The 25,620-nt window shown below is 43.0% G+C and overlaps 1 protein-coding gene across 2 annotated transcripts in view; it reads left to right on the forward strand.

The window, feature by feature from the left end:
• The window catches only part of LOC116984358 (tubby protein homolog), a 66,977-nt gene extending 42,442 nt beyond the window's left edge, over positions 1-24,535 (forward strand). For both annotated transcript variants that reach the window (XM_033038511.1, XM_033038512.1), the window contains 5 exons: positions 998-1,110; positions 2,755-2,869; positions 11,578-11,676; positions 21,290-21,461; positions 23,286-24,535. In XM_033038511.1, coding sequence (XP_032894402.1) covers positions 998-1,110; positions 2,755-2,869; positions 11,578-11,676; positions 21,290-21,461; positions 23,286-23,419 — 633 coding nt within the window. In that variant the 3' untranslated portion in view covers positions 23,420-24,535. The remainder of the gene's footprint in view (positions 1-997; positions 1,111-2,754; positions 2,870-11,577; positions 11,677-21,289; positions 21,462-23,285) is intronic.
• The last annotated feature ends 1,085 nt before the right edge of the window (positions 24,536-25,620 follow it).

Genomic DNA, 25,620 nt, shown 5'->3' on the forward strand with positions numbered 1-25,620 from the left:
GGGCCTGTTTTCATGCTGTATCACGTAACTAAACTCAGCGGGTCAGGCAGCATCTGTGGTGAGAATGGACAGGCGAGGTTTTGAATCGAGAAGAAGGGTCAATTCTCTCCACAGATGCTGCCTGGCCTGCTGAGTCACTCCAGCACTTTGTGTCTATGTTCTCCACAGATGCTGCCTGGCCTGCTGAGTCACTCCAGCACTTTGTGTCTATGTTCTCCACAGATGCTGCCTGGCCTGCTGAGTCACTCCAGCACTTTGTGTTCTCCTGAAATGTCCAGCATCTGGAGTTCCTTGTGTGCACCATTTTAAATTCTTATTTGTGAAACCTATACTCATTCTGGGTCACTCCCAATGCAGGGAATGGAGGGACAGGAATCACGTGCAGGCAGTGGAGGGTAGTTTATCTCGGCACGGTCACGGATATTGTGGGCCAAAGGGCTTGTTCTCTTCTATCTTCTACGTAAGGGCCTGAACATAATTCAAGATCCACATAGATCAGCTTCTTCAAAGGACATTTCTAACCAAGCTAGAATCAAAATGCTGGCGTAACTCAGCAGGCAGGACAGGTAGCATCGAGCTGCTGTCCTTCTGAGCGATTCCTGCTGAAAAGTGAGAACAGTCAACTGGTCAGGGGTGGGATCTTCACATCGCATGAGGGTAGAGTAAGTGGGTTGGGGCTTTCCTACGAGTTGGGAAATTCCTATGCTCCCAGCACTGGGGCTGGGTGAGATTAGCAACAAACTGTGAGTGAGGCCAGGATTCCGATTGCTCCATAAATGGGACAAGGATGGGACAATAGTCAGGATAATATTCTTCATGGTGCAGATACCACCAGCACCATGGCAACAATCTTTACATGTAAAGACACAAAGCGCTGGAGTAACTCAGCGGGTCAAGCAGCATCTATGGAGAACATGGATAGGTGACGTTTCAGGTCCAGAGACTGAGACTAAGTCTGATGAAGAGTCCCTTTAATAATGTCTTTTTCCTGCTGTAGGTGTTCTTATTGGCAGGAAGGAAGAGGAAGAGGAGCAAGACATCAAATTACCTCATCTCCATCGACCCCACAGACCTGTCGCGAGGAGGGGAGAGCTTCATCGGCAAGCTGAGGTAATCAATGTCAATGGCAGCAGCCTATCTGCTGGAGGTCATGTTCAGCACAGACATGACGGGCCGAAGGGCCTATCCATCTCGGGCAGAAGGGCTTGTCCACCACTGGTCATGTTGGCCAGCATTGGCAAGTTGAGCCAAAGGGCCTATTTCCATATGGTGTGAGTTTATGACTGGTGCTGTCTGGGCTGAGAGATGGGTCAAAGTACATCTCTGTCCGCAGGCAGGAAATACAGCACCATATTTGGGCAGTGAAATAATCTCCAAAGTCTTACTTTAGGTTGAATCTGGTGGACATTGATGAAGAGATACACCTTCAGGACAAGATCTGCACAGGAATGGTCCAGCTAAAGGCTATGTCAGTGTGATCTCCAGTGTGATCTATTGTTTAACGCAACCTGCTCAAGATCTCACTTCAAAAGAAAGAATGAGAATAACTTTTCATGTATTTATTCCAATGGTGATTTTCAGGTATTTGCCTCGCGATGTTCCTTGGGCTTTGCAAACTTCTCCATAAAGGAGCTGGTTTCTATAAACAGATTTAAATCCCTTCTTAATGATGTTGAAGCGGGCTCTTCTGTCTGTACATGCTTTGTTTGATGATGTTCTGACTGTGACTCTATTTATATGTTCTCTGTTGTTTTTTTTAAAATTATTGTCTGTAACTGTGGAACTGTGCTGCTGCCTGTCTTGGCCAGGACTCTCTTGTAAAAGAGATTTTTAATCTCAATGAGACTTCTCCTGGTTAAATAAAGGTTAAATAAATAAAATAAAAAAATAAACTCCACCAAGTTGCTTTGTAACTTCATGGTCAGGTGTGAGTAATATTGGCATGGAGACACAGATGCTGGGATCTTGAGCAAAACACAAAGTGCTGAAGGAACTCTGTGGGGCAAGCAGCACAAGGTGAAGAGTCCCCAAACATCACCTGTCCAATTCCCTCTGCAGATGCTGTCTGGAAAGGGTACAGAGAAGATTTACGAGGATGTTGCCAGGACTAGAGGGTCCGAGCGATAGGGAGAGGTTGAGTAGGCTGGGACTCTATTCCCTGGAGTGCAGGAGGACGAGGGATGATCTTATCGAGGTGTATAAAATCATGAGAGGAATAGATTGGGTAGATGCACAGAGTCTCTTACCCAGAGTAGGTGAGTCGAGGTCCAGAGGACACAGTTTTAAGGTGAAGGAGAAAATATTTGATAGGAATCTGAGGGGTAACTTTTTCACACAGAGGGTAGTGGATGTATGGAACAAGCTGCCAGAGGAGGTAGTTGAGGCAGGGACGATCCCAATGAGGGATAAGAGCCAAGAGCGGGCAGATGGGAATAGTGTAGCTGGGACATTGGCTGGTGTGGGCAAGTTGGGCCGAAGGGCCTGTTTCCACACTATGATCCAATTAGTTCCTCCAGCACTTTGTGTTTTGTTTCTTGAACCAATACACTTGATTCTGGCTGAGATCAAAACTTACTGGGGAATTCTCCACCCCCTTGAAACAAATGCGCGCGCGCTCACCTAATGGGCAGTTCCCACATGGGAATGCTGTTGCTGTTGCTGGCTGTAACATCTACATTGTGGAGAAAGTGACAATGTACTTGCAGGATGGTGCAATATACTTATTGAGCATGTCATAATTAATTTGTATTGCAGATCAAATCTCATGGGCACCAAGTTTACAGTGTATGATAACGGAGTGAACCCAGAAAAGGGAACTGCCAGTGTAGATGCATGTAATCTCCGCCAAGAGCTGGCAGCTATATGCTATGTGAGTACTTGGTTCATAATGATTGCGACTCCGGACTGTCAAAGCTGCCACAGCCAGACATATAAACAGTTTTTATCTACGAGTAGTTGCTCTACTCAACAGCCAAAAATCTGTAGCCTCCCTTTGATCTGTTATTTTGTTGGTTCACATGCTTGATCAATGGTGTTATATCATTAATGTTTTATTATTATTCATGTTTAATGTTAGTATTAATGTTTTAGTGTTTAGTATTAATGTTTAGTCTTTTCTGAGTCATTCGTAACTGTCACTGTATGTCATGTTGTTACTTGTGGGCAGAGCATCAAGGCAAATTCCTTGTATGTGAATACTTGGCCAATAAACTTACTTACTTACTTATAATGGACATTTTAATTACTATGAATTTTTTTTTTTTTTTTTTTTTTTTTCCGGTGCCTTTATATTCTGTAATATATTTTTTTATTAAAGGTAATCAATTACAATGCTTCAAACAACTTTATATCAAATTAATTCAATTTGCATTAAGTAAAACACTAGTAATACTTATCTACTGTTTTTTTAGAAATAATGATAGAGAAAGAATAGAGGAAGAATAAATCATTAAGAGAGTGATTAAATAATAATTTGATTATATATAGGAAAGAAAAGAGAAACGAAAAAAAAAAAAAAAAAAAAAAAAAAAAAAAAAAAAAAACATTTTTAGTAACCACAATATGTATTATTAATAACACTACTACAAGTGATAGTATCAATAAAGACATATATGTAATTCCAATATAAAAATGAATTATTCTCACCAAATCCCGCAGGGTGCACGTCGAGCTGTGTTGCCAAGAACAGCTACTTCTCTAAATACTGTATATATGGAGACCATATCTGTTCAAAAGAATTATACTTGTCCAATAGGACAAATCTAATTCTTTCCAGATGTAACGTCTCCATCATCTCTGTTGCCCACATTTTGGTTGTGGGGGATAATGTTCCCTTCCAAAATTTCAATATGATTTTTTTTCCAATTATTAAACAGTAATCAAAGAAATTTCTTTGATTTACTGTAAGTGATAGATGTAAATCCGGAATTCCAAATATTATTAGCTTTGGGTTAGGGTCCAATTTAACTTTGATGACTTCAGAAATAACTTTAAAGATTTCTGTCCAGTAATAATTCAATTTAGGACATGTAACGAAACTATGTATTAAATTTGCCTCTGCTTTCTTGCACTTATCACAAATAGCGGAGAGATTCGGAAAAATACTATTTAATTTAGTTTTCGAATAATGTAACCTATATAATACTTTAAATTGTATCAGTATATGTCTGGCGTTTAATGAACACCGGTGTATTCGTTGTAGACTTTCTTCCCAGTTTTCTTTTGTTATAGCCAATCCCATTTCATTTTCCCATGCTTGACGATATACTTCCGTTATTGGATTCTCCTTATCCAAAATGATGTTATATATATAGGCTATTAATTTTTCTGTATTTGGATATAAATTAAACAGTTCATCTAACAATCCTGCTTCTTTATTTTTATAATCTTGTGTATTGGATTTAATATAATCTCTAATTTGTAAATACCTAAACAAATGTTGTGGAGACAATCCATAAATATCTTGTAACTCCTGGAATAAAAGAAATTTTCCTTTTCTATACAGATGTTCTATCCTTGTAATTCCTAAATCATCCCATTGTTTAAACCCCCCATCTAATATAGCAGGTTTAAACGATGGATTATTCATAATTGGTAATCTAAATGAGAGATTATCCAAGTGTAGAGTCTTAACTATTTGTTTCCAAATACGTCTATTATTATATATTATTAGGTTGTCTTTATAATATTTTTTTTGTACTTCCGTTGGTGCAAAAATTATCGAACCTACATTGAAAGGTAGACAGTCCTCCTTTTCTATATTTAACCATGTCGGTTCATGATCCATATTTACCCACCAGAAATTCATATTCTTAATCTGAACAGCCCAAAAATAATATAAAAAGTTTGGAAGTGCTAATCCTCCATTTATCTTAGCTTTACATAGATGTTTTTTATTTATTCTGTGATTTTTATAATCCCAAATAAAGCTATTGACAATATTATCAATTTTTTAAAAAAAAGTTTTCGGAAGAAAAAAAGGAATAGCCTGAAACAAATATAACAACTGCGGTAGAAATACCATCTTTATGGCACTTATTCTACCAATCATGGATATAGGCAGTGTTTTCCAATATAAAATATTTTTTCTAAGTTTATCTAATAGTTGAGGATAGTTGGATTTTATTAATGCGTTATGAGTTTTAGTTACGTTAATCCCTAAATATTTAAGTTTGTCTGTAACTACTTTTAATGGGTATTGTTGTAATGTATTAAGATTTATTCCTGTTATTGGCATAATCTCGCTTTTATCCCAATTAATCCTATACCCAGAAAATGCACCAAACTTAGTTATAATGTTTAGCAGGTTGGGAATACTAATTTCCGGTTTTGTAATATAAATCAAAACATCATCTGCATATAAAGAAATTTTATTAATTGTTGTATCAGTATTATAGCCATATATTTCAGGTTCAGATCTAATTTTTTCCGCCAATGGTTCTATCACCAATGCGAACAATAAGGGTGATAACGGACATCCCTGTCTGCATCCCCTAGAGAGTTTGAATTTGGCTGATAAAATTTGGTTAGTCAAAATTCTTGCCATAGGATTCGAGTATAAAATTCTTACCCATTTACAAAATCTATCCCCCAATTGAAACTTTTCCATTATATTAAATAAATACATCCATTCCACCTGATCAAACGCTTTTTCTGCATCTAGTGATATAACCGCTAGTTCCGTATCTCGTATTCTTTTTGAATATATAATATTAAACAAACGTCTGAGATTATGGGATGAGTAACGTTTTGGGATAAAACCTGTTTGATCATAATGTATTAATTTAGAGATCACTAAACTTAATCTCCTAGATAAGACCTTAGTTAATATTTTTTGGTCTGTATTTAAAAGGGCAATCGCTCTATATGATCCAGGATCTTCCAAATCCTTATCTACTTTAGGGATGAGTGTAATTGTGGATTCATTTAAAGATTCTGGTAATTTTCCTTGGTCATATGCATATCTATACATTATTTGTAATCTTGGGGAAATCAGATCTTGAAATTTTTTATAAAATTCTGCACTCAGGCCATCTGGGCCCGCTGCTTTTCCGTTCTTAAGCGAACTAATTGATTCTATAATATCTTTTACTGTTATTTCAGCATTTAACAATTCTCTACCTTCCTGATCTAAGCTATTGATTTGACATTCTTGTAAAAATATTTCCATACTATCTGTTTGTCCTGTTAGTTTTGACGAATAAAGATTTTTATAATATTGTAAAAATCTATCATTAATATCTTTTGGAGTAATTAATATATTTCCATACTCAGATCTAATTCCGTGTATCATCTTCTCATCTTCTAATTTTCTAAGCTGTCGTGCTAGTAATTTTTGTGGCTTATCTCCAAATTCAAAATACACTTGCTTAGTTTGTTGAAAAAGTTTAATCACTTGATTAGAATATATTTTATTTAATCTATATTTTACTGATGCAATTTTATTACTTAACTCTTTGGAAGGCTGTTTTATATTTTCATTATCTAGACGTTTTATCTCATTTTCTAAATTTTGTTCTATTTTTCGATTTTCTTTATTGAGATGTGCTTGTGCGGATATTATTGCGCCACGCATGAATGCCTTAAATGTGTCCCAAAATAGTGATGGAGAAGTTTCAGGATTATCATTAGTTTCAAAAAATAATTTAATCTGATCCATCACATATTTACAACAGTCATTGTCCTTTAATATCTGAGGGTTAAATCTCCAGGTAGTAGTTTTATTAGATATATCTTTTAATTTTATCTTAAATGTTAATGGCGCATGATCTGAGATGATAATATTATGATATTTTGCATCATACGTAAAGGGAAGTAATTTAGAATCTATTAAAAAATAATCTATCCTCGAATAGGTTCCATGTACGGGCGAGAAAAAAGAATATTCTCGTCCGGATGGGTTATCTAACCTCCAGATGTCTTTAATATTAGATGTATTGATAAAAGCATTTATGAATTTACTTGATTTCGAGGCAGCTTTCCTTTTTGCGGATGATCTATCTAGATAATTATCTAAAGTACAATTTAAATCACCTCCAATTATTAAATTGTGTTGAGTGGATATAGGAATATTATTAAATATTTTCTTAAAAAATAATGGATTATCAAAATTAGGGGCATATATATTCATTAAAATTACCTTTTTTGAATATAATTCCCCTGTAATTATTACATATCTGCCTTCTTTATCCTCTATAATAGAACTTTGTATGAAAGGTATACCTTTGCGAATAATTATTGCAACTCCTCTAGATTTATGAATAAATGTAGAATGATACACCTTAGAAATCCATTTAGCTGTTAATCTATGTTGAGCATCTTTTTTAAGATGAGTCTCTTGAAGGAAAATGACATCTGTCTTCAATCTGTTCAACTGAGCTAATACCTTTCCCCTTTTAATTGGTTCATTAATGCCTTTTACATTCCAACTGCAGAAGGTTACTCCATCACCCCCAGTCTTCACCTTTATATCATGCATTTTACTATTAGGGCGGCTTTTTTTGGAGTAGCCTTCTTGACTCACCCAGCTCCCCGTTGCACCCGGACATCAATCCAATGAGAATTTCTTTCCACCTTAATCCACATCTATGTCTTCTTAAACTAAATACACAATATCCTTCACATCTACATTCAAATAATATATAATATAAGATCAATAAAAAACAAAAACAATAAGAAATATCAATAATAAAAAAAAAGTAAAGGGTGTTAATAGGGTGCTCAGAAAAAAAAGAAACTACACTTGTATAGTGTGTAGTATGTGAAGGTGAAAGCCACACTAACGTGGCCATTAATCTAAAGACTTCCGTTTTTTTAATAAAAAAAAGATGTTGATTATACCAGCTCCTATCTCAAATGCTATATATATTGGGGTGGGGTACTAACTTTATATACTTAGTACTTAGTAATTATTTCTATTATTCATATTACTATTTGCTAATTACTAATATCAATTGTATTTAATACTATAATATGTAATACTATTATCATGGAATAATTAAATATTTTCTAATAATTAATACAGAACTACTACTAAATGCCCATTATTCCACTTCCTTCTAAGTGAGTATTTCATAACCACAGGTCGATGATAAAAGTTCAGTCCTCTCCTTCTCCCTCGGGTTCTTCCTCCGCATCTTCTCTCTCTTCATCTTCTGGCTTCTGCTGTATGCCTCGGGCGAATTTCAATGCTTCAGTATGCTTAACGAAACGATATTCCTTGTCATCATAAGTTACTCTCAGTATTGCTGGGTACATCAAGCCATATCTCAGATTCTTAGTATTCTGTACATTCCTCAGAATACCTTTTGTTTCTTTAAATAGAGCTCTTTTCTTGGCCACTTCTGCAGGGAAGTCTCTAAAAATACTGATGTTGTCTCCCTCGTATTTCAGGTTTCTCTTTTTTATTATTATCTTCATCATTTCTTCGAAGACATGGTCAAAGGCCACTTTTACAATCATTTGTCTGGGCGATGAACCTATCCCAGGGGCCCGTCTTAGAGCCCTATGTGCACGGCTCAACAGGGGTTCATGATCCAAATTCAAAATATCCATTAAAAGTTTTGCAACAAATTTTCGAGGATCTTGACTCCCCTCACGACCTTCGCTCAGACCAACTATACGCAAATTTTTACGGCGTTGGCGTCCCTCCAGATCGATACATTTCTCGTTTGTTTTATGTAATAATTCTAAGAGGCGTTTGTTCTCGGCACGGAGTTTTTCGGTCTCCTTAGTATTCACTTCAGCAATTTTAGTTAGCTCTTTAATTGCTTCGCCTTGTTGGTCTAGCGAAATTATAGTAGGATCTATCTTGTCATCCAGCTTTCTTTCCATCCCAGCAGCTATTTCCTTTACATCCTCAATTTGAGTTTGTAACTCGGCATTAGCCTTTTCCTTCCACTCATCCATCATACTTTTTACCGTCGTTATAACTTGTTTTATTAAGTCTTCTTTATCTTCTTTATTTTTCTCGTGAGACACCAGCATATCCGCTTTTAAACTTTTTATCTCCTCCATATACTCCTTCCTCTGCTTCTTTATCTCCTCCATATACTCCTTCCTCTGCTTCTTTATCTCACCTAGAATGGTAGTCTTAAGTTCCTCCATTTCAGCTTTCCTCTGTGAGATATCTTCTTGAGAAGCAGAAGCAGCAGCAGCTCCAGAGCTGAGGCCAGTTTCCCTTCTCGTAGATTTTTTTCCAGCGGTGGGGGTGGGGGAGCGCTGGGTCATAATTTCTTCTTAAAATCGCGCGCCTGATGACGTCACGCACCTTTTAAACGCTGCCGGAGCCGTTCACAATCGATCTCCTGTGGTAAGTGCGTTTGTTTGACCCTTTTACCCCCGTTTTAAATACAGTTTTTTTCGGAGCTGTAATGGCGCGATTCCACTCACATCGTGGCGCCAACCGGAAGTCAATTACTATGAATTTGAAGCCAACTTTCCAAATTCTGGATGTAACTCCACTCTGCCTGTAGATACAGGCGACTTACACTACACTAAGGACCAGTCTTCATACTCACTGAACTTGTGATGGGCTTCTTTTGATCTGTTTATGAGGAACTGGACTGGACCTGTGGTGGGTTTCCACGTCTTTCTGTGAGGAGCAGGGCACTTTAATTTAGAGATATAGCATGGAAACAGGCCCTTCGGCCTAACCAGTCCATGCCGACCAAAGATCACTCATAAACCAGTTCTATCCTCCACCTTAGGGGCAATTTACAGAAGCCATTGAACCTACAACCTGCACGTCTTTGGAATGTGGGAGGAAGCCACAACACCGGGAGAAAGCCCACACAGTCACAGGGAGAACGTGCAAACCCCACACATTCAGCACCCGTAGTGGGGGAGTCCAGAACCAGGGGCCACAGTTTAAGAATAAGGAGTAAGCCATTTAGAACGGAGACGAGGAAACACTTTTTCTCACAGAGAGTGGTGAGTCTGTGGAATTCTCTGCCTCAGAGGGCGGTGGAGGCAGGTTCTCTGGATGCTTTCAAGAGAGAGCTAGATAGGGCTCTTAAAGATAGCGGAGTCAGGGGATATGGGGAGAAGGCAGAAACGGGGTACTGATTGGGGATGATCAGCCATGATCACATTGTATGGCGCTGCTGGCTCGAAGGGCCAAATGGCCTCCTCCTGCACCTATTGTCTATTGTCTATTGCAGTCAGGATCGAACCGGGGTCTCTGGCGCAGTAGGCAATAAAGCCCCTGTCCCACTTAGGAAACCTGAACGGAAACCTCTGAAGACTTTGCGCCCCACCCAAGGTTTCCGTGCGGTTCCCGGAGGTTTTTGTCAGTCTCCCTACCTGCTCCACTACCTGCAACCTCCGGCAACCACCTGCAACCTCCGGGAACCGCACGGAAACCTTGGGTGGGGCGCAAAGTCTCCAGTGGTTTCCGTTCAGGTTTCCTAAGTGGGACAGGGGCATTAACCTTACCACTGTGCCACATGAAGTCAGACACCCTCCACCAATCACCATCAATGCTTGAAAATATTGCACAAAAATATTACCGTGATGGGGTGGAAGTTATCCTGGATGGGGATTGTAATATAGTTGTATAGGAGTTTATTTAGTATATTTGTTTGACGTTTATTATGGTGCTGAGTTTTGTTTCGTTTTACATTGTACTGTAAATATCATCTTTAATAATTTATTAAATTATTTTTGGTCAAAACAAAAAGAAAATGCTTGAAAATATTATAACCCTGATTAGAATGAGACTGTAGCCAAGTAACAACGTTAGACTGCACTGACAGGCTTCTGATCCTTGTACAGGATTAGCTTTTGGTTCGCCCACCTCCTCTGTCAGCGGAGATGTGGGCACCACAGAGTTTGTGTTGCGTGATTACTGGAAAGGCAGCTTTTAATTCTTTAGGAGATAGTTATTTCATCTTTATCAACCCTTGCTGCTTTCATTCGACTACTCCTACAATTAGAGGACAAGTCATCTTGTGTCCACACACGAGGAGTGTGAGTGGGCGCTGCTTGGGTTGAGGGCTGTGTAATATCAGGTAACTCAGTGCTGTGTAAGCCCCACTCTGCCTGTAGATACAGGCGACCTACACTGTTGGATCAGGAACTCAGTGTTAATATTCACTGGATTTATGATGGGCTTCTGTAGATTGTTTTGTCAGTAGCTGGACCTGTGGTGGGTTTGGGTCTCCAGTCTGAAGAAGGGTCTCGACCCGAAACATCACCCATTCCTTTTCTCCAGAGATGCTGTCTGACCCGCAGAGTTACTCCAGGTTTTTTTTGTCTATCTCTTGGGTTTCAAGATCATTTTGTGAGGAGCAGGACGGTGGGCTGGACGTGGTCTCCGGCAGTTTTCACTATTGTCCTGGGCCCTTCTCAATCACCTCAACCAGTCATTTCTATGTTTATCAGCTCCAGTTATCCGCTGGCATTTCTCCCAAATACCACCAGTGCGAGGCTCCGTGTTATCATACACAAAGGTCTCCTGTAAAGAGTTATTAACCTTTTCAATCCGATTGATGGGAACTTTGCAAAGACTTGATTTTTTTTGTCCAATCTAAATGACTGTGGCAATGTATAAATGGATCCTTCTTTCCTCCCACGTAGGAAACCAATGTTCTGGGCTTCAAGGGACCTCGGAAGATGAGTGTAATCATTCCCGGCATGAACATGGACCATGAGAGAGTGTGCATTCAGCCTCGCAATGTAAGTTGGGCCTGAGTGGCGCGGATGTAAAGCCTGGTCTACCTTCACAACAGGAGGGTGGCTGAGGCAAGGGCAGAGTTTGCAATGGTCACAAAGCCAAGGGTGTGACTCGTTTACCAGGAGAGCAACAAATGCCCCCACACCAATAACAAACTCTGCTGAGACTGAAAGCAGGTTAAGGAACAACACCTCATATTCTCCTTTGGTAGGTTACAACCCAATGATATCAACACTGAATCCTCCAATGTAATAATCTCTCCCCTCCCCCTGGGCCCAATCTCCGTGCACACCCATTACTCGCACTAGTCGGTGGCGCCGTGCGATGGCAGCCTCGCCTACAGTCTGTCCCGTCCTTTTCTGCTTTTGTTTTTAGTCTGTTACTGAATGTATGTTTTAGTGTAGCTTTAGTTTTGTATTATCTGGGGGGTGGGGGAAACTATTTTAATTTCTTTCCTCGACCGAGATGGGACTTTTTCCGTATCGTATCTCCATCCGCACTGCGGCCTAACATCGTGGAGCTGGCGGTCCCTTTGCTGGGGACCGACTTCGGGAGCTCCAGCTATGGGAGCCTGCAGACTTAACATCGTGGAGCTGGCGGTCCCTTTGCTGGGGACCGACTTCGGGAGCTCCAGCTATGGGAGCCTGCAGACTTAACATCGTGGAGCTGGCGGTCCCTTTGCTGGGGACCGACTTCGGGAGCTCCAGCTATGGGAGCCTGCAGACTTAACATCGTGGAGCTCGCGGTCCCTTGGTTAGGGGCCGACTTCGGGAGCTCCAACTGCGGGAGCTTCGATCGCTGGATGCGAGAGCTTCGATTGCCCCGGCTGGGGATGGTTCATCTGCCCCGACCGTGGGAGAAAAGGAGGGAAGAAGATAATACGTTATTGTATTCCATCACAGTATGCTGTGGTGGATGTTTATGTTAATTTTTATGTAGTTGTGTGTCTTGCTGCTTTTTTGGTATGACTGTATGGCAAATCAAATTCCTTGTATGTTTTTACATACTTGGCTAATAAATTAATTACAAATGAATGACAATCGGACCCCTTTCCCCTCCCTCTTGCCCCCTTCACCTATATCCCTTTCTACATCTTCATTATTCATGTCTCTTCAGCACTTTGTGTTGTTTTTTTGCAAACTAGCATCTGCGGTTCCTTGTGCCTCTAAGGAGCAGGAAAGCTTGGGGAAGTATGGCTTGTTTCCAACGATTGCTTTGTGAATAATCACTAGCTCCCACAGCCCGTCATCAATAGAATTAGACCAAGAGACAGGCGAGTAGAAAAATAGACATTTTATTAGCAGCAGAAATGGGATTGTTTAGTTTGCATCAGAGAAACCTGCAGACCATGCAGCCAATGGAGCCTAAACCTGCATGGGTGGTAACTGTAACCATGGGATTGCTGAAGAGCTGGGAATACAGAGGGAAAAGGAAAGATTCTCAGTGGAAGAGTCAAGGGGAATGGGAGAAAGTAGACTTTTGCACTGAGGACTATTAGATCAAGGTGTTAGGGGTTATGAGGAGAAGGTAGGCGAATGGGTTTGAGAGGGAAATGATTGAATGGCAGAGTAGACTTGATGGGCCAAATGGCCCCTTTTCTCCTATCACTTATGAACCTCATCAGAAGTCAACGCGAGGCAGAAAAGGATGCGGATGGTGCAGAGGGCCAGGGGGAGAATGGGTCATCTACTGATGTAACTGTGGTACGTGGACACCTCCTGTGCCTGTTGCTTCACTCTGAATCCCGAGCCCAGAGAGCGAGGCAGAAACGATGCTTCTGAACTGCTCTCAGGTGAGCGAGGAATGCTCACACAGCTGCCTGGGGCACCGTCCCTCCGTGGGTTCTGGATTGGTGAAATCCCACAACAAAATTATCTGACTCCAGCTCACATTTCAGTGCATCACCTTCACCCAAATGCTGAGCCCAAACCAGTTTGAGGGGATAAGCAGGGCTGCCAACTCTCACGCATTGAGCGTGAGACTCATGCATTTAGTGAAATTCTCACGCTCTCACGCCAATCACAGAATTTCTCATGCTCAAAATAATATATATAAATAAAGTCACGAGCAATTCAATTCGCCCAAGGCTTCCAGATCTTCTCCGCACTGACCAATGAGAATAGTTTTCTGTCGGTGGGTTTCCAGTAAAGAACGAACAATTTGATTGTGTTAGGCCCATCGCACACTATTTAAAACGGCAATGTAACTGCAGTACTAATGATTCCATTTGTCATTCATGGAAACAAAATCTGCAGCTACTGGAAATTCAAAATAAAGCAACAATTGTTTTAGAGCTGAGTAAAAGCCATGAGTGGAATATATAAGGTACACAAAATTGCTGGGGAAACTCAGCGGGTGCAGCAGCATCTATGGAGCGAAGGAAATAGGCGACGTTTCGGGCCGAAACCCTTCTTCAGACTGATGGGGGGTGGGGGGGGGGGAAAGAAAGAAGGAAAAGGGGAGGAGGAGGAGGAGCCCGAGGGCGGGCGGATGGGAGGGTGGGAGGAGACAGCTAGAGGGTTAAGGAAGGGGAGGAGACAGCAAGGGCTAGCCAAATTGGGAGAATTCAATGTTAATGCCATAAGGACGCAAGGTCCCCAGACGGAATATGAGGTGCTGTTTCTCCAATTTCCGCTGTTGCTCACTCTGGCAATGGAGGAGACCCAGGACAGAGAGGTCGGATTGGGAATGGGAGGGGGAGTTGAAGTGCTGAGCCACCGGGAGGTCAGGTAGGTTATTGCGGACTGAGCGGAGGTGTTCGGCGAAACGATCGCCCAACCTACGCTTGGTCTCACCGATGTAAATCAGCTGACATCTAGAGCAGCGGATGCAGTAGATGAGGTTGGAGGAGATACAGGTGAACCTTTGTCGCACCTGGAACGACTGCTTGGGACCTTGAATGGAGTCGAGGGGGGAGGTGAAGGGACAGGTGTTGCATTTCTTGCGGTTGCAACGGAAAGTGCCCGGGGAGGGGGGGGGGGGGTGCGGGAGGGAAGGGAAGAATTGACGAGGGAGTTGCGGAGGGAGCGGTCTTTGCGGAAGGCAGACATGGGGGGAGATGGGAAGATGTGGCGAGTGGTGGGGTCACGTTGGAGGTGGCGGAAATGGCGGAGGATTATGTGTTGTATTTGCCGGCTGGTGGGGTGAAAGGTGAGGACCAGAGGGACTCTGCCCTTGTTGCGTGTGCGGGGATGGGGAGAGAGAGCAGTGTTACGGGGTATGGATGAGACCCTGGTGTGAGCCTCATTTATGGTGGCGGAGGGGAATCCCCGTTCCCTGAAGAACGAGGACATTTCCGATGCCCTGGTATGAAATGTCTCATCCTGGGAACAGATGCGGCGTAGGCGGAGGAATTGGGAGTAGGGGATGGAGTCTTTACAGGGGGCAGGGTGGGAAGACGTGTAGTCCAGATAGCCATGTGAGTCAGTGGGTTTGTAATGTATGTCGGTCAGGAGTCTGTCCCCTGCGATGGAGATGGTGAGGTCAAGGAATGGTAGGGAAGTGTCGGAAATCGTCCAGGTGTATTGGAGTGCCGGATGGAAGTTGGTGGTGAAGTGGATGAAGTCAGTCAGTTGTGTGTGGGTGCAGGAGGTGGCACCAAAGCAGTCGTCAATGTAACGGAGGTAGAGGTCGGGGATGGGGCCCTGGTACGTCTCGAACAAGGATTGTTCAACGTACCCGACAAAGAGGCAGGCGTAGCTGGGGCCCATGCGTGTGCCCATAGCTACGCCTTGTGTTTGGAGGAAATGGGAGGAGTCAAATGTAAAGTTGTTGAGGGTGAGGACCAACTCCGCTAAGCGGAGGAGAGTGTCAGTGGCTGGGTATAGGTTGCTCCTCTGGTCGAGGAAGAACCGGAGGGCTCCGAGGCCATCCTGGTGGGGGATGGAGGTGTAGAGTGAGAATATATAAGGTGAATGCATAGTCTTTTTCCCGGGATATGTGATTCAAGAACTAGAGGGCATTGGTTTAAAGCAGGGCTGTCAAACTACTGGCCCGCGAAGGGGTCCAATCTGGCCCGCGGGATAATTTTTGGGGTAAAAAAGTAGTTTTGTTCAGAGCAAAGATCATAGATCTTTGGTTTAGAGTCTAAACTAACCTACACATTCCCGTGCAGATGGTGTGATAGGTGAGACACGGGTGCGGGTCCCAGCACCGACCCCTGAGGCACCGCTCACACCTCCCACCCTCACCGGTGCCGCCTTCGGAGCCGTGGGGAAGAATCTGGGGCTAAGGCTCCGCTCCAATGCCCGACCCCCGGGTCACTGACCCTCACCTCCCCCGGACCCCAGCTCAACACAGAGCACCTGGGCCGGCCTGCATCCCCGGGGGGCGGGGGGGAAGGAGGGGTTGGGAGAGAGGGAAATGCTCCCCCAAAGGGTTTAAAGGGATATGGGCCATGCAGATTAATGGGACTAGTTTAGATGGGGCATCTTGACCTGCATGGACAAGTTGGGATGAAGGGCCTGCTTCCAGACTGTAAATTATTCCCGATGTTGGGGAAGTCCAGAACTAGGGGTCACAGTTTAAGGATAAGAGGGAAGTCTTTTAGGACCGAGATGAGAAAATCATTTTTTACACAGAGAGTGGTGAATCTGTGGAATTCTCTGCCACAGAAGGTAGTTGAGGCCAGTTCATTGGCTATATTTAAGAGGGAGTTAGATGTGGCCCTTGTGGCTAAAGGGATCAGGGGGTATGGAGAGAAGGCAGGGATGGGATACTGAGTTGGATGATCAGCTATGATCATATCGAATGGCGGTGCAGGCTCGAAGGGCCGAATGGCCTACTCCTGCACCTATTTTCTATGTTTCTATGTAATTGGCGAGTTTAGAAGAGATTGCCCTTGATTCATACTCGCAGCATGGTCAACACGAGGTCCTAGGAGGTCTTTGTAACTCTCCTTCATGCTTGAGAGTAGTCCCCGCGTACTCGAGGCCTCAGCTAGGTTGCGGCATTTTTTTCAACATTTTGAAAAATGCCCGCGAGTAAAAAAAGGTCGCCATGGAAAAAAATCTATATTATTTTACTCGTAGATTTAGTCGAGGTAGGTCGTAGTAGGTCGTAATGCTATCGTAGGTAATCAAAGGCAATCGAAGGTAGTCAAAGGTAAAGCTCGTTGAGAAAACAAAGGTTAGTAAACTGACCTGTAATGTTAAATGCCCGCTAAACTTTATTAAAAGTTGTCTAGCTTCTTAATAGTGTCTCCACTCCTTCTCCCCCCCCCCCCCCTCCTCTCCCCTTCTCTTCCCCCACTCTCCACGCTCTATAAAGGACTTACCGTCAACTGTGCCAACCATCTTTTACCTCCTGTTCATCGCGGGTGTGAATTTCAGACAGCGCTCCCCCGCTTTCCCTGGCCCCCGCCTTTGCGATGTGTGTGTGCGATCGGTCGATCCAGCTCGTGGTTTCATCGCAGACGGTCGATCCAGCTCAAGGTTTTTCACGCGAATGCCCTCGAGCTTGAAGGTCGAAGACAGTCGCTGAAAAGTCGCGTTAGTGGGACAGGTCCTTAAGACTATGACACATTGTAGAAAGGGTTGATCAGAGCCTTGCTCTACTGTGGAATGTAATTAGCAATGTAATTTAGCCTAACCTTATTCATACCTTATCCAATTTAAAGCATAAATGTTGCATTCAAGTGTAAATTAAAAGACTCGCTCTGGAGAGGATCCGGTGGCGATTTATGAAGACGTTGGCAGGGCTGGAATTTTTTTTTCACTTTGAAGAAAGATTTGATAACTGGGATTGTATTCTCTGCAGCAACGGAGGTGAAGAAAAGATTTAGCTGAGGTGAATAATATTATGAGAATTTGACCTATTTCGCATAACAAAGAGTGTAGGAAGGAACTGGTTTAAACTGAAGATAGACACAAAAAGCTGGAATAACTCAGCAGGACAGGCAGCATCTCTGGAGAGAAAGAATGGTGCTGTTTCGGGAAGAGACCTTCAGACTGAAGAGGTTGAAAACCAGCCATAAAACACAATGACTGGAGATGTGTGTTATCCAACTAAGGGCAGAAATCAGAATCATGTGTTCATCTTTATTGACGAGACACCATAATAAATATATTACAGAAAAAATAATTTAACGGGGTGGCACGGTGGCGCAGCGGTAGAGTTGCATTACAGCACCACAGACCCAGATTTCATCCTCACTACGGGTGCTGGCTGTACAGTATTTGTACATTCTCCTTATTACCACATGGTTTTCTCCGGATATTCCGGTTTCTCCCACATCCGAAAGAGGTGCAGGTTTGTAGGTTATATGGCTTCTGTAAATTGTCCCTGGCATGTAGGATACAACTGGTGTATGGTAGATTGCTGGTCAGTGTGGGCCGAAGGGCCTGATTCCATATATATGTTTTACATATATATCTTAATTTCATTGAACCATATACTTGGCTGAATATGTGGCATTATTTTCATCTTGTTTCTAGAGTCAAAGGGTAAGGTTGATTAATTTATTTGTGCAGAACAGTGATGGACGTCCGACTCCTCTTTCTATGTCTCTATGTTTTTTTCTCTCTATATATATGCATAACAGCATGAATTATAATCTGATTTCCATACATGAATATGTTGATCAGAGCCTGGCTCTACTGTGGAATGTAATTAGCAATGTAATTTAGCCTAACCTTATTCATACCTTATCCAATTTAAAGCATAAATGTTGCATTCAAGTGTAAATTAAAAGACTCGCTACAGTATGCACCAGATTGCACAATTTCAAGCTGAAAAATGCAAAAGCTCACTGCCGTGGGAGGGGAGACGCCCTCCTCCCACACCCTCCCCACCTCGATCGCTAGGCTCCCTAGCAATTCCTCACTCTCAATTTTCACCCAATGTTGGCAGCCCTGGGATAAGGCATGAGATCAGACCATTTAAAGTGCATAAACTGGACATGTGAGTGTGTGGGTGTGAGTGTGAGTGCGTGTGTGTCATTGTCAATTCTACAATTGTTTTAGCAACTGGTATTCTCCATGATTATGTGAAATATTTTCATTAGGGGAAAACTAATGACATTGAATGTCAGCTGGAAGCTGTAATTCTCTTTATAACAAGATGCAGGCACCGTGAATGCATGCAGCTGCACCAGCAGTGTGTCCCAGCGGGCTGGGAACTGTGCCCATTACAGGCACTGTTTGTCAGGAAGCTGTTACTGTTAGTGCTTGAGAAGAAATAAAATGCCACAGATAAGGGAAATTCACCACTAACGATGAACCATTAATATTTTATTTGGCCAGTGGGAAACATCTTTTTTAATTAACATATCAGGTCAATTGGTGACTCAGTGAAACTGTGTGTTCATTCTGCTGACAAAGTAGAGAGTATCTCTTCGATGTGCCACCGTTCTGTTTACCTAGGTTACAGTTTCATCTATTGGGAACAACTTTGTTTTGCTTATTTGTCAGCTAATTAGCTTGTTGATGTCGGAGACGATAAGAGGTCAGACCAGGCAGCAGTCAGCAATCTAAAGTGAAGCCCTCACTCTACATTATCTCAATGGGGTTAGGTTAGGTAAGGGGGAGGTGCAGCGAGACCTGGGCATCCTTGTACACCGGTCACTGAAAGTTGGCTTACAGGTACAGCAGGCAGTGAAGAAAGCTAATGGAATATTGGCCATCATAACAAGAGGATTTCAGTATAGGAGTAAAGAGATTCTTCTGCAGTTGTATAGGGCTCTGGTGAGACCACATCTGGAGTATTGTGTACAGTTTTGGTCTCCTAATTTGAAGAAGGACATCCTTGTGATTGAGGCAGTGCAGCGTAGGTTCACGAGATTGATCCCTGGGATGGCGGGACTGTCATATGAGGAAAGATTGAAAAGACTAGGATTGTATTCACTGGAGTTTAGAAGGATGAGGGGGATCTTATAGAAACATATAAAATTATAAAAGGACTGGACAAGCTAGATGCAGGAAAAATGTTCCCAATGTGGGGCGAGTCCAGAACCAGGGGCCACAGTCTTAGTATAAAGGGGAGGTCATTTAAGACTGAGGTGAGAAAAAACTTTTTCACCCAGAGAGTTGTGAATTTATGGAATTCCCTGCCACAGAGGGCAGTGGAAGCCAAGTCACTGGATGGATTTAAGAGAGAGTTAGAGAGAGCTCTAGGGGTTAGTGGAATCAAGGGATATGGGGAGAAGGCAGGCACGGGTTATTGATAGGGGACGATCAGCCATGATCACAATGAATGGCGGTGCTGGCCCGAAGGGCCGAATGGCCTCCTCCTGCACCTATTTTCTATGTTTCTATGTTCCTTGCCTGCATAACGGGCTGGCGAAGGAAGCTGTGTGCGTGCGTGTGTGCGTGCGTGTGTGCGTGCGTGTGCGCGTGTGCGTGCGCGTGTGTGCGTGCGTGCGTCTGTGTTTGTGCGCGTGCGTGCGTGTGTTTGTGCGTGTGCGTGTGTGTGTGTGTGTGTGTATGTGTTCCACTCTGACAGTTGCAGGCAATCGCCTGAAAAATCGCCTAAGTGGGACAGGCCCATAAGGATCCCAAATCGTGAGACTTCGGAATAGAGATATAGCATGGTATACACAATGTCCGCGCCTACCAGCGATCACCCCGTACACTAGCACTATCCTACACACTAGGACCAATTTACAATTTTACCGAAACCAATTAACGCCGAAAACTTACACATCTTTGGAATGTGGGAGGAAACAGGAGCACCTGGAGAAAACCCACTTGGTCGCAGGGAGAACGTATAAATTCTGTACAAGCAGCACCCGTAGTCAGGATCGAACCCAGGTCTCTGGCGCTGTGAGGCAGCAACTCAAACGCAACGCCACTGTGTCGTACCCAATCTATGTGATTAAGTCCAAGGAAGGCTCTGTTGCGATACATTTCTGATAACTAGAACAATATCAATGTTACCAATCAGTGACAATCATCTCATTATTGTAAAAGTATTTTATTTTATTTCTCCCTTGACAACAGGTACCCACTGCAGAGGTGATGGGCTCGAGCCTACAGTTAGATTTGTTCATGCCACTTGCAATCAAATATTCTTTAAATTCCCCTTCTGTGTGGAGTACTTTGGAAATCATGGATTCCAAAACTCAATTCTCTTCCCCAACCGTAGATAAGATGTTCTTCTTAGTTTAATTTAGATTTTTCTCGCGTATACAGAGGTCCAGTGAAAAACTTCTTATTGTGTGCTATCCAGTCATTGCAAATAGTGTTGGTGCTAATCAATGGTTACTGCAAAGTCTTACTATATTTCTCTTTCTCTCTCTCTTCTCTCTCTTTCTCCCTCTCCCTCTCCCTCTCCCTCTCCCTCTCCCTCTCCCTCTCCCTCTCCCTCTCCCTCTCCCTCTCCCTCTCCCTCTCCCTCTCCCTCTCCCTCTCCCTCTCCCTCTCCCTCTCCCTCTCCCTCTCCCTCTCCCTCTCCCTCTCCCTCTCCCTCTCCCTCTCCCTCTCCCTCTCCCTCTCCCTCTCCCTCTCCCTCTCCCCTCTCCCTCTCCCTCTCCCTCTCCCTCTCCCTCTCCCTCTCCCCTCTCCCCTCCCCCTCCCCTCCCCTCTCCCTCTCCCTCTCCCTCTCCCTCTCCCTCTCCCTCTCCCTCTCCCCCTCCCCTCTCCCTCTCCCTCTCCCTCTCCCTCTCCCTCTTTCACCCAGGAGCATGAAAGTTTGTTGGCACGCTGGCAGAACAAGAACACAGAGAGTGTCATCGAGCTACACAACAAGACCCCTGTGTGGAATGATGACACACAATCTTACGTCCTTAATTTCCATGGTCGGGTTACACAGGCTTCGGTGAAGAACTTCCAGGTTATACATGATAATGACCGTAAGTGGGAACAATAATTACAATGAATGGTAACTTGAACGTTGTACCAGATGGATAGAATGCAATGGACTGGTGGATTTAGAGGGCCATATGCAGGCAAATGGGACTTGTCCATGTAAATGGCCAGTATGGACAAGTTGGTCCGGGGGGCCTGTTCCCATGCTGTTTCACTCTATTACTCTACAATGAAGGATTAAACATCGTATTAGTCTTGTAAAACCATCGGCCACTTCACAAACACATTTACAACATTGCTGCAGTTACTAGAGATACTGGCGATATAGTTCACCACAGCCCATGCCCTTGTGATCATTTGTGCTTCAGATCTCCTGCTGTCTGTGTGGTGAGGAAAACTGGATTACTAATCAAGACTGTTCAATATTCTCATATTCCTCGTATGTTTAAAACATACTTGGCTAATAAAGTATGATTATGATTACTAAATCCATTCCCACCCCGTTCATTCTGTGTAACTAAGGATGCAGATTTTGTATTTAAACCTCCCTCAGATATTGTTGCTGAAAGCTGCATTACATTAATCTGTTGTTTAATAAGTCAGGGAATACCCCTCCCCCCTCCCTGCCTCCCCTCCCCCTTCCCCCTCCCTGCCTCCCCTCCCCCCCCACATCTGTGGTCAATTAAGCATCAAGCTAAACTCTGCTCATTACCAACATGGACATGACTTAAAACAAGTTAAAATCTGACAAATTAAGAAAACATTTTCTTAGCTAAACAAATTAAGCTAACAAGCATCTTGATATGTATTCTTGGCTGTACTTTATCAAACGTTTTGTATTCCTTTAATACAGATCTCTCATGGTTTATTATATAAACTATATACCATGGACATGTGCAACACTAGAGGGCGTAGCTTTAAGGTGAAAGGGGGGAGGTTTAAAGGAGATGTGCAGGACAGGCTTTTTAGACTGAGGTTGGTGGAGGACTGGAACCTATTGCCACGGGTGGTGCTGGAGGCAGATACTACAGTGGAGTTTAAGAGGCTTTTGAATAGGCACATGGAAGTGGAGGGAACGGAGGGATATGGATTATGTGCAGGCAGAAGAAATCGGTTCAGCTGTACATCATGTTTGGCACAAACACTGTGGGCTGAAGGTCTCACTCCAGTGCTGTACTGTTGTATGCTCAATGTAACTCTGAATGATTACAGTCCTGTATCTCTGCCAGCTATCCATCGCGGCAAGTTTACAATAACCCATGGAGGATGGCCGCGCATAGATCAGTGTTGGTTTATTATCGACACGTTGTGTAGTGAAAAGCTTTTGTTTGCATGCCGTCCAGTCAGATGGGATAATACTGGACTGTAGGAGGCTGAGGGGTGATCTAATAGCGGTGTATAAAATCATGAGAGGAATAGATCGGGTAGGTGCACAGAGTCTCTTGCCCAGAGTAGGTGAATTGAGGACCAGAGGACAAAGGTTTAATGTGAAGGGGAAAAGATTTAATACAAATCTGAGGGGTAACTTATTCACACAAAGGGTGATGGGTGTATGGAACAAGCTGCCAGAGGAAGTAGTTGAGGCTGGGACTAACCCAACTTTAAAGAAGCAGTTAGACAGGTACATGGATAGGACAGGTTTGGAGGGATATGGACCATACGGGCAGGTGGGACTAGTGTAGCTGGACATGTTGGCTGGTGTGGGCAAGTTGGGCCGATGGGCCTGTTTCCACACTGTATCTCTCTATTCACATGAATACAATCAAGCCCGACACAAGTACTTTAATAAACGAGTAAATACTCAAGTTTAAAGATGCAAAGAAATGTAATCTTGAAATACCCAGCTGTTTGCTCTGCTTGTTTCCCAGCTGATTATATTGTGATGCAGTTTGGCCGGGTGGCAGAAGATGTCTTCACCATGGATTACAACTACCCAATGTGTGCACTGCAAGCCTTTGCAATAGCTCTCTCGAGCTTCGACAGCAAGCTGGCTTGTGAATGAAGGGGACAGTGGAACCTCACCATTCAGTGTGGCATCTGTGCTTCAAAGGGAATCTCGCTGCCTTTGCTTTGACACCTTGGTTGCAGATCGTATTAAGATATATTTCAACCTCAGTATCGTACATGTTACTCTACAAAATGACCAAAATCGCAGCGAGGTCCCAAATCCAATGTTGGATCCTAATTTAAAATATTTTTCTGAGACGTGGAATTGTTTTGCGTTTTTTTTAATTTTTAAAAGGACGCCACAATTCTCCGCTTAATCTACTTGGGTCATTTTTAAACACTTACTGTGATTTTGCGTGGATCTTTGAAATGAAACATTGTCTTAAAAAGGAAAACAAACCCTTACGATGTGAAGAGGCAGCTATAACATCCCAAGCATGTTGAGTCAGAACAAGCGGGGAAGTCCAGTACATTAGTCTGTCCACTACTAACCTTTATGTCATTCCTGAAACATATTCAGATTGTTCTGGTCAGAAATGTGTGTCATGTCTGCTAATTCATTGCAGGAATAATTTTATTTTGGGTGATGAAAGATTTTTGACATCAGGACTCATTTTAAGAGTTAAACAGTTTTAAATTATTCAATTAACTTCTTGCCTTTTTAATTTATCTGCTTTTTGTCTCATTTGGCATGAACTTATTTAAGTTATAACGTGACTGGGAATGAAGAGGTGCTCAGCTCATATTGAGATTGAGGCAGGGAGGAGAGGGTCGATGTGTCTAATCGTGTTGTTGTCGTATGTACATGCTTTCTGCTTTCCGCTGTTGAACAAGGGGTGTCCTGGTTGCTGCCAAGGGCAAATGAAACAGCACAGGAAATATAAACCAGTAAATGATGTTGAATATCTTGTATTTAAGACAGCTGTACTTCTGAATGGGGAAAAAAGATGACACAATATATTTCCCAAGGGCTAAATTCTTCAATCAAATAATTCTGAAAGTAGATGAATAAAGACTAGTGGTGATATTCATAATTTTCCATATGTGTCCAGATGAATGTAAAGCAACATTTGGTATAATACCATTTAAAAGACACTTGTTTAAGAAAGAATTGCAGATGCTGAAAAAATCGAAGGTAGACAAAAATGCTGGAGAAACTCAGCGGGTGAGGCAGCATCTATGGAGAGAAGGAATAGGTGACGTTTCGGGTCGAGCCCCTTCCTCAGACACTTTAAATGACACTTGGACAGGTACGTGGATAGGAAAGGTTTGGATGGATATGGGCAAAATGCAGGCAAATGGGGCTAGCTTCGATGGGGCAAATTAGTCGATGTGGACAAATTGTGCTGGGGCCCGTTTCTGCGCTGTATGATCTAGTGCTCCATCACACTGATTATTAATGCACGTTAATGTTAGTGCTAGATTGTGGAAATAAATCACACGATGATGATAAGATCACCAATGTGGCTGATTTAACAGAGACAAGGCAAACTCAAGCAGGAGAAAGGAATGAGTGTTGAGGTTACATGAAGTTGGGCAGATAAAAGCTCATGAGAAGCATGAGCCTGTATCTGTGCTAAACAATCTACAGACTCGTGTATGAAAGTCACATAAATCAGCCACTGGAAATCTGAAATAAATACAGAATATGCCGGAAATACTCAGCTGGTCGGGCAGCACCCGTGAAAAGGGAAATGGTTATAGTTTCAGCTAGAAACCGCTTCATATGAACTTGGAAAAAGAGAAATCAAGTTACTGTTAAAGTTTTGAGAGGGTGAGGGATCGGCAGAAGGAATATCTCTGATGAGGAGAGGGCCAAGGGGTGGCAGGATGTCAGGCCATCAAGGATGTCATTATTAACATTCTTTCCCCACCCTCCATACTACTTAAAACTCATTTGTTTTTCTTTCTCAACTCTAAGGAAGATTCTTCAATCTGAACTGCTAGCAATGTCCACCAGTCCTGAATGTTTTTTTCCACAGAGGGTGGGGTGTATATGAAATGGGCTGCCATGGGAAGTGGTTAAGGCAGGTACAATAACAACATTTGAAAGACACTTGGGCAGGATCGCTGATAATCCCCAATCAGTACCCCGTTCCTGCCTTCTCCCCATATCCCTCGGCTCTGCTATCTTTCAGAGCTCTATCTAACTCTCTCTTGAAAGCATCCAGAGAATCGGCCTCCACTGCCTTCTGAGGCAGAGAATTCCTCAGATTCACAACTCTCTGGGTGACTTCTTAGAAGGGTCTGGACCCG

Source organism: Amblyraja radiata, chromosome 20 (genome assembly GCF_010909765.2).
Source record: "Amblyraja radiata isolate CabotCenter1 chromosome 20, sAmbRad1.1.pri, whole genome shotgun sequence".
NCBI classification, from domain to species: domain Eukaryota; kingdom Metazoa; phylum Chordata; class Chondrichthyes; order Rajiformes; family Rajidae; genus Amblyraja; species Amblyraja radiata.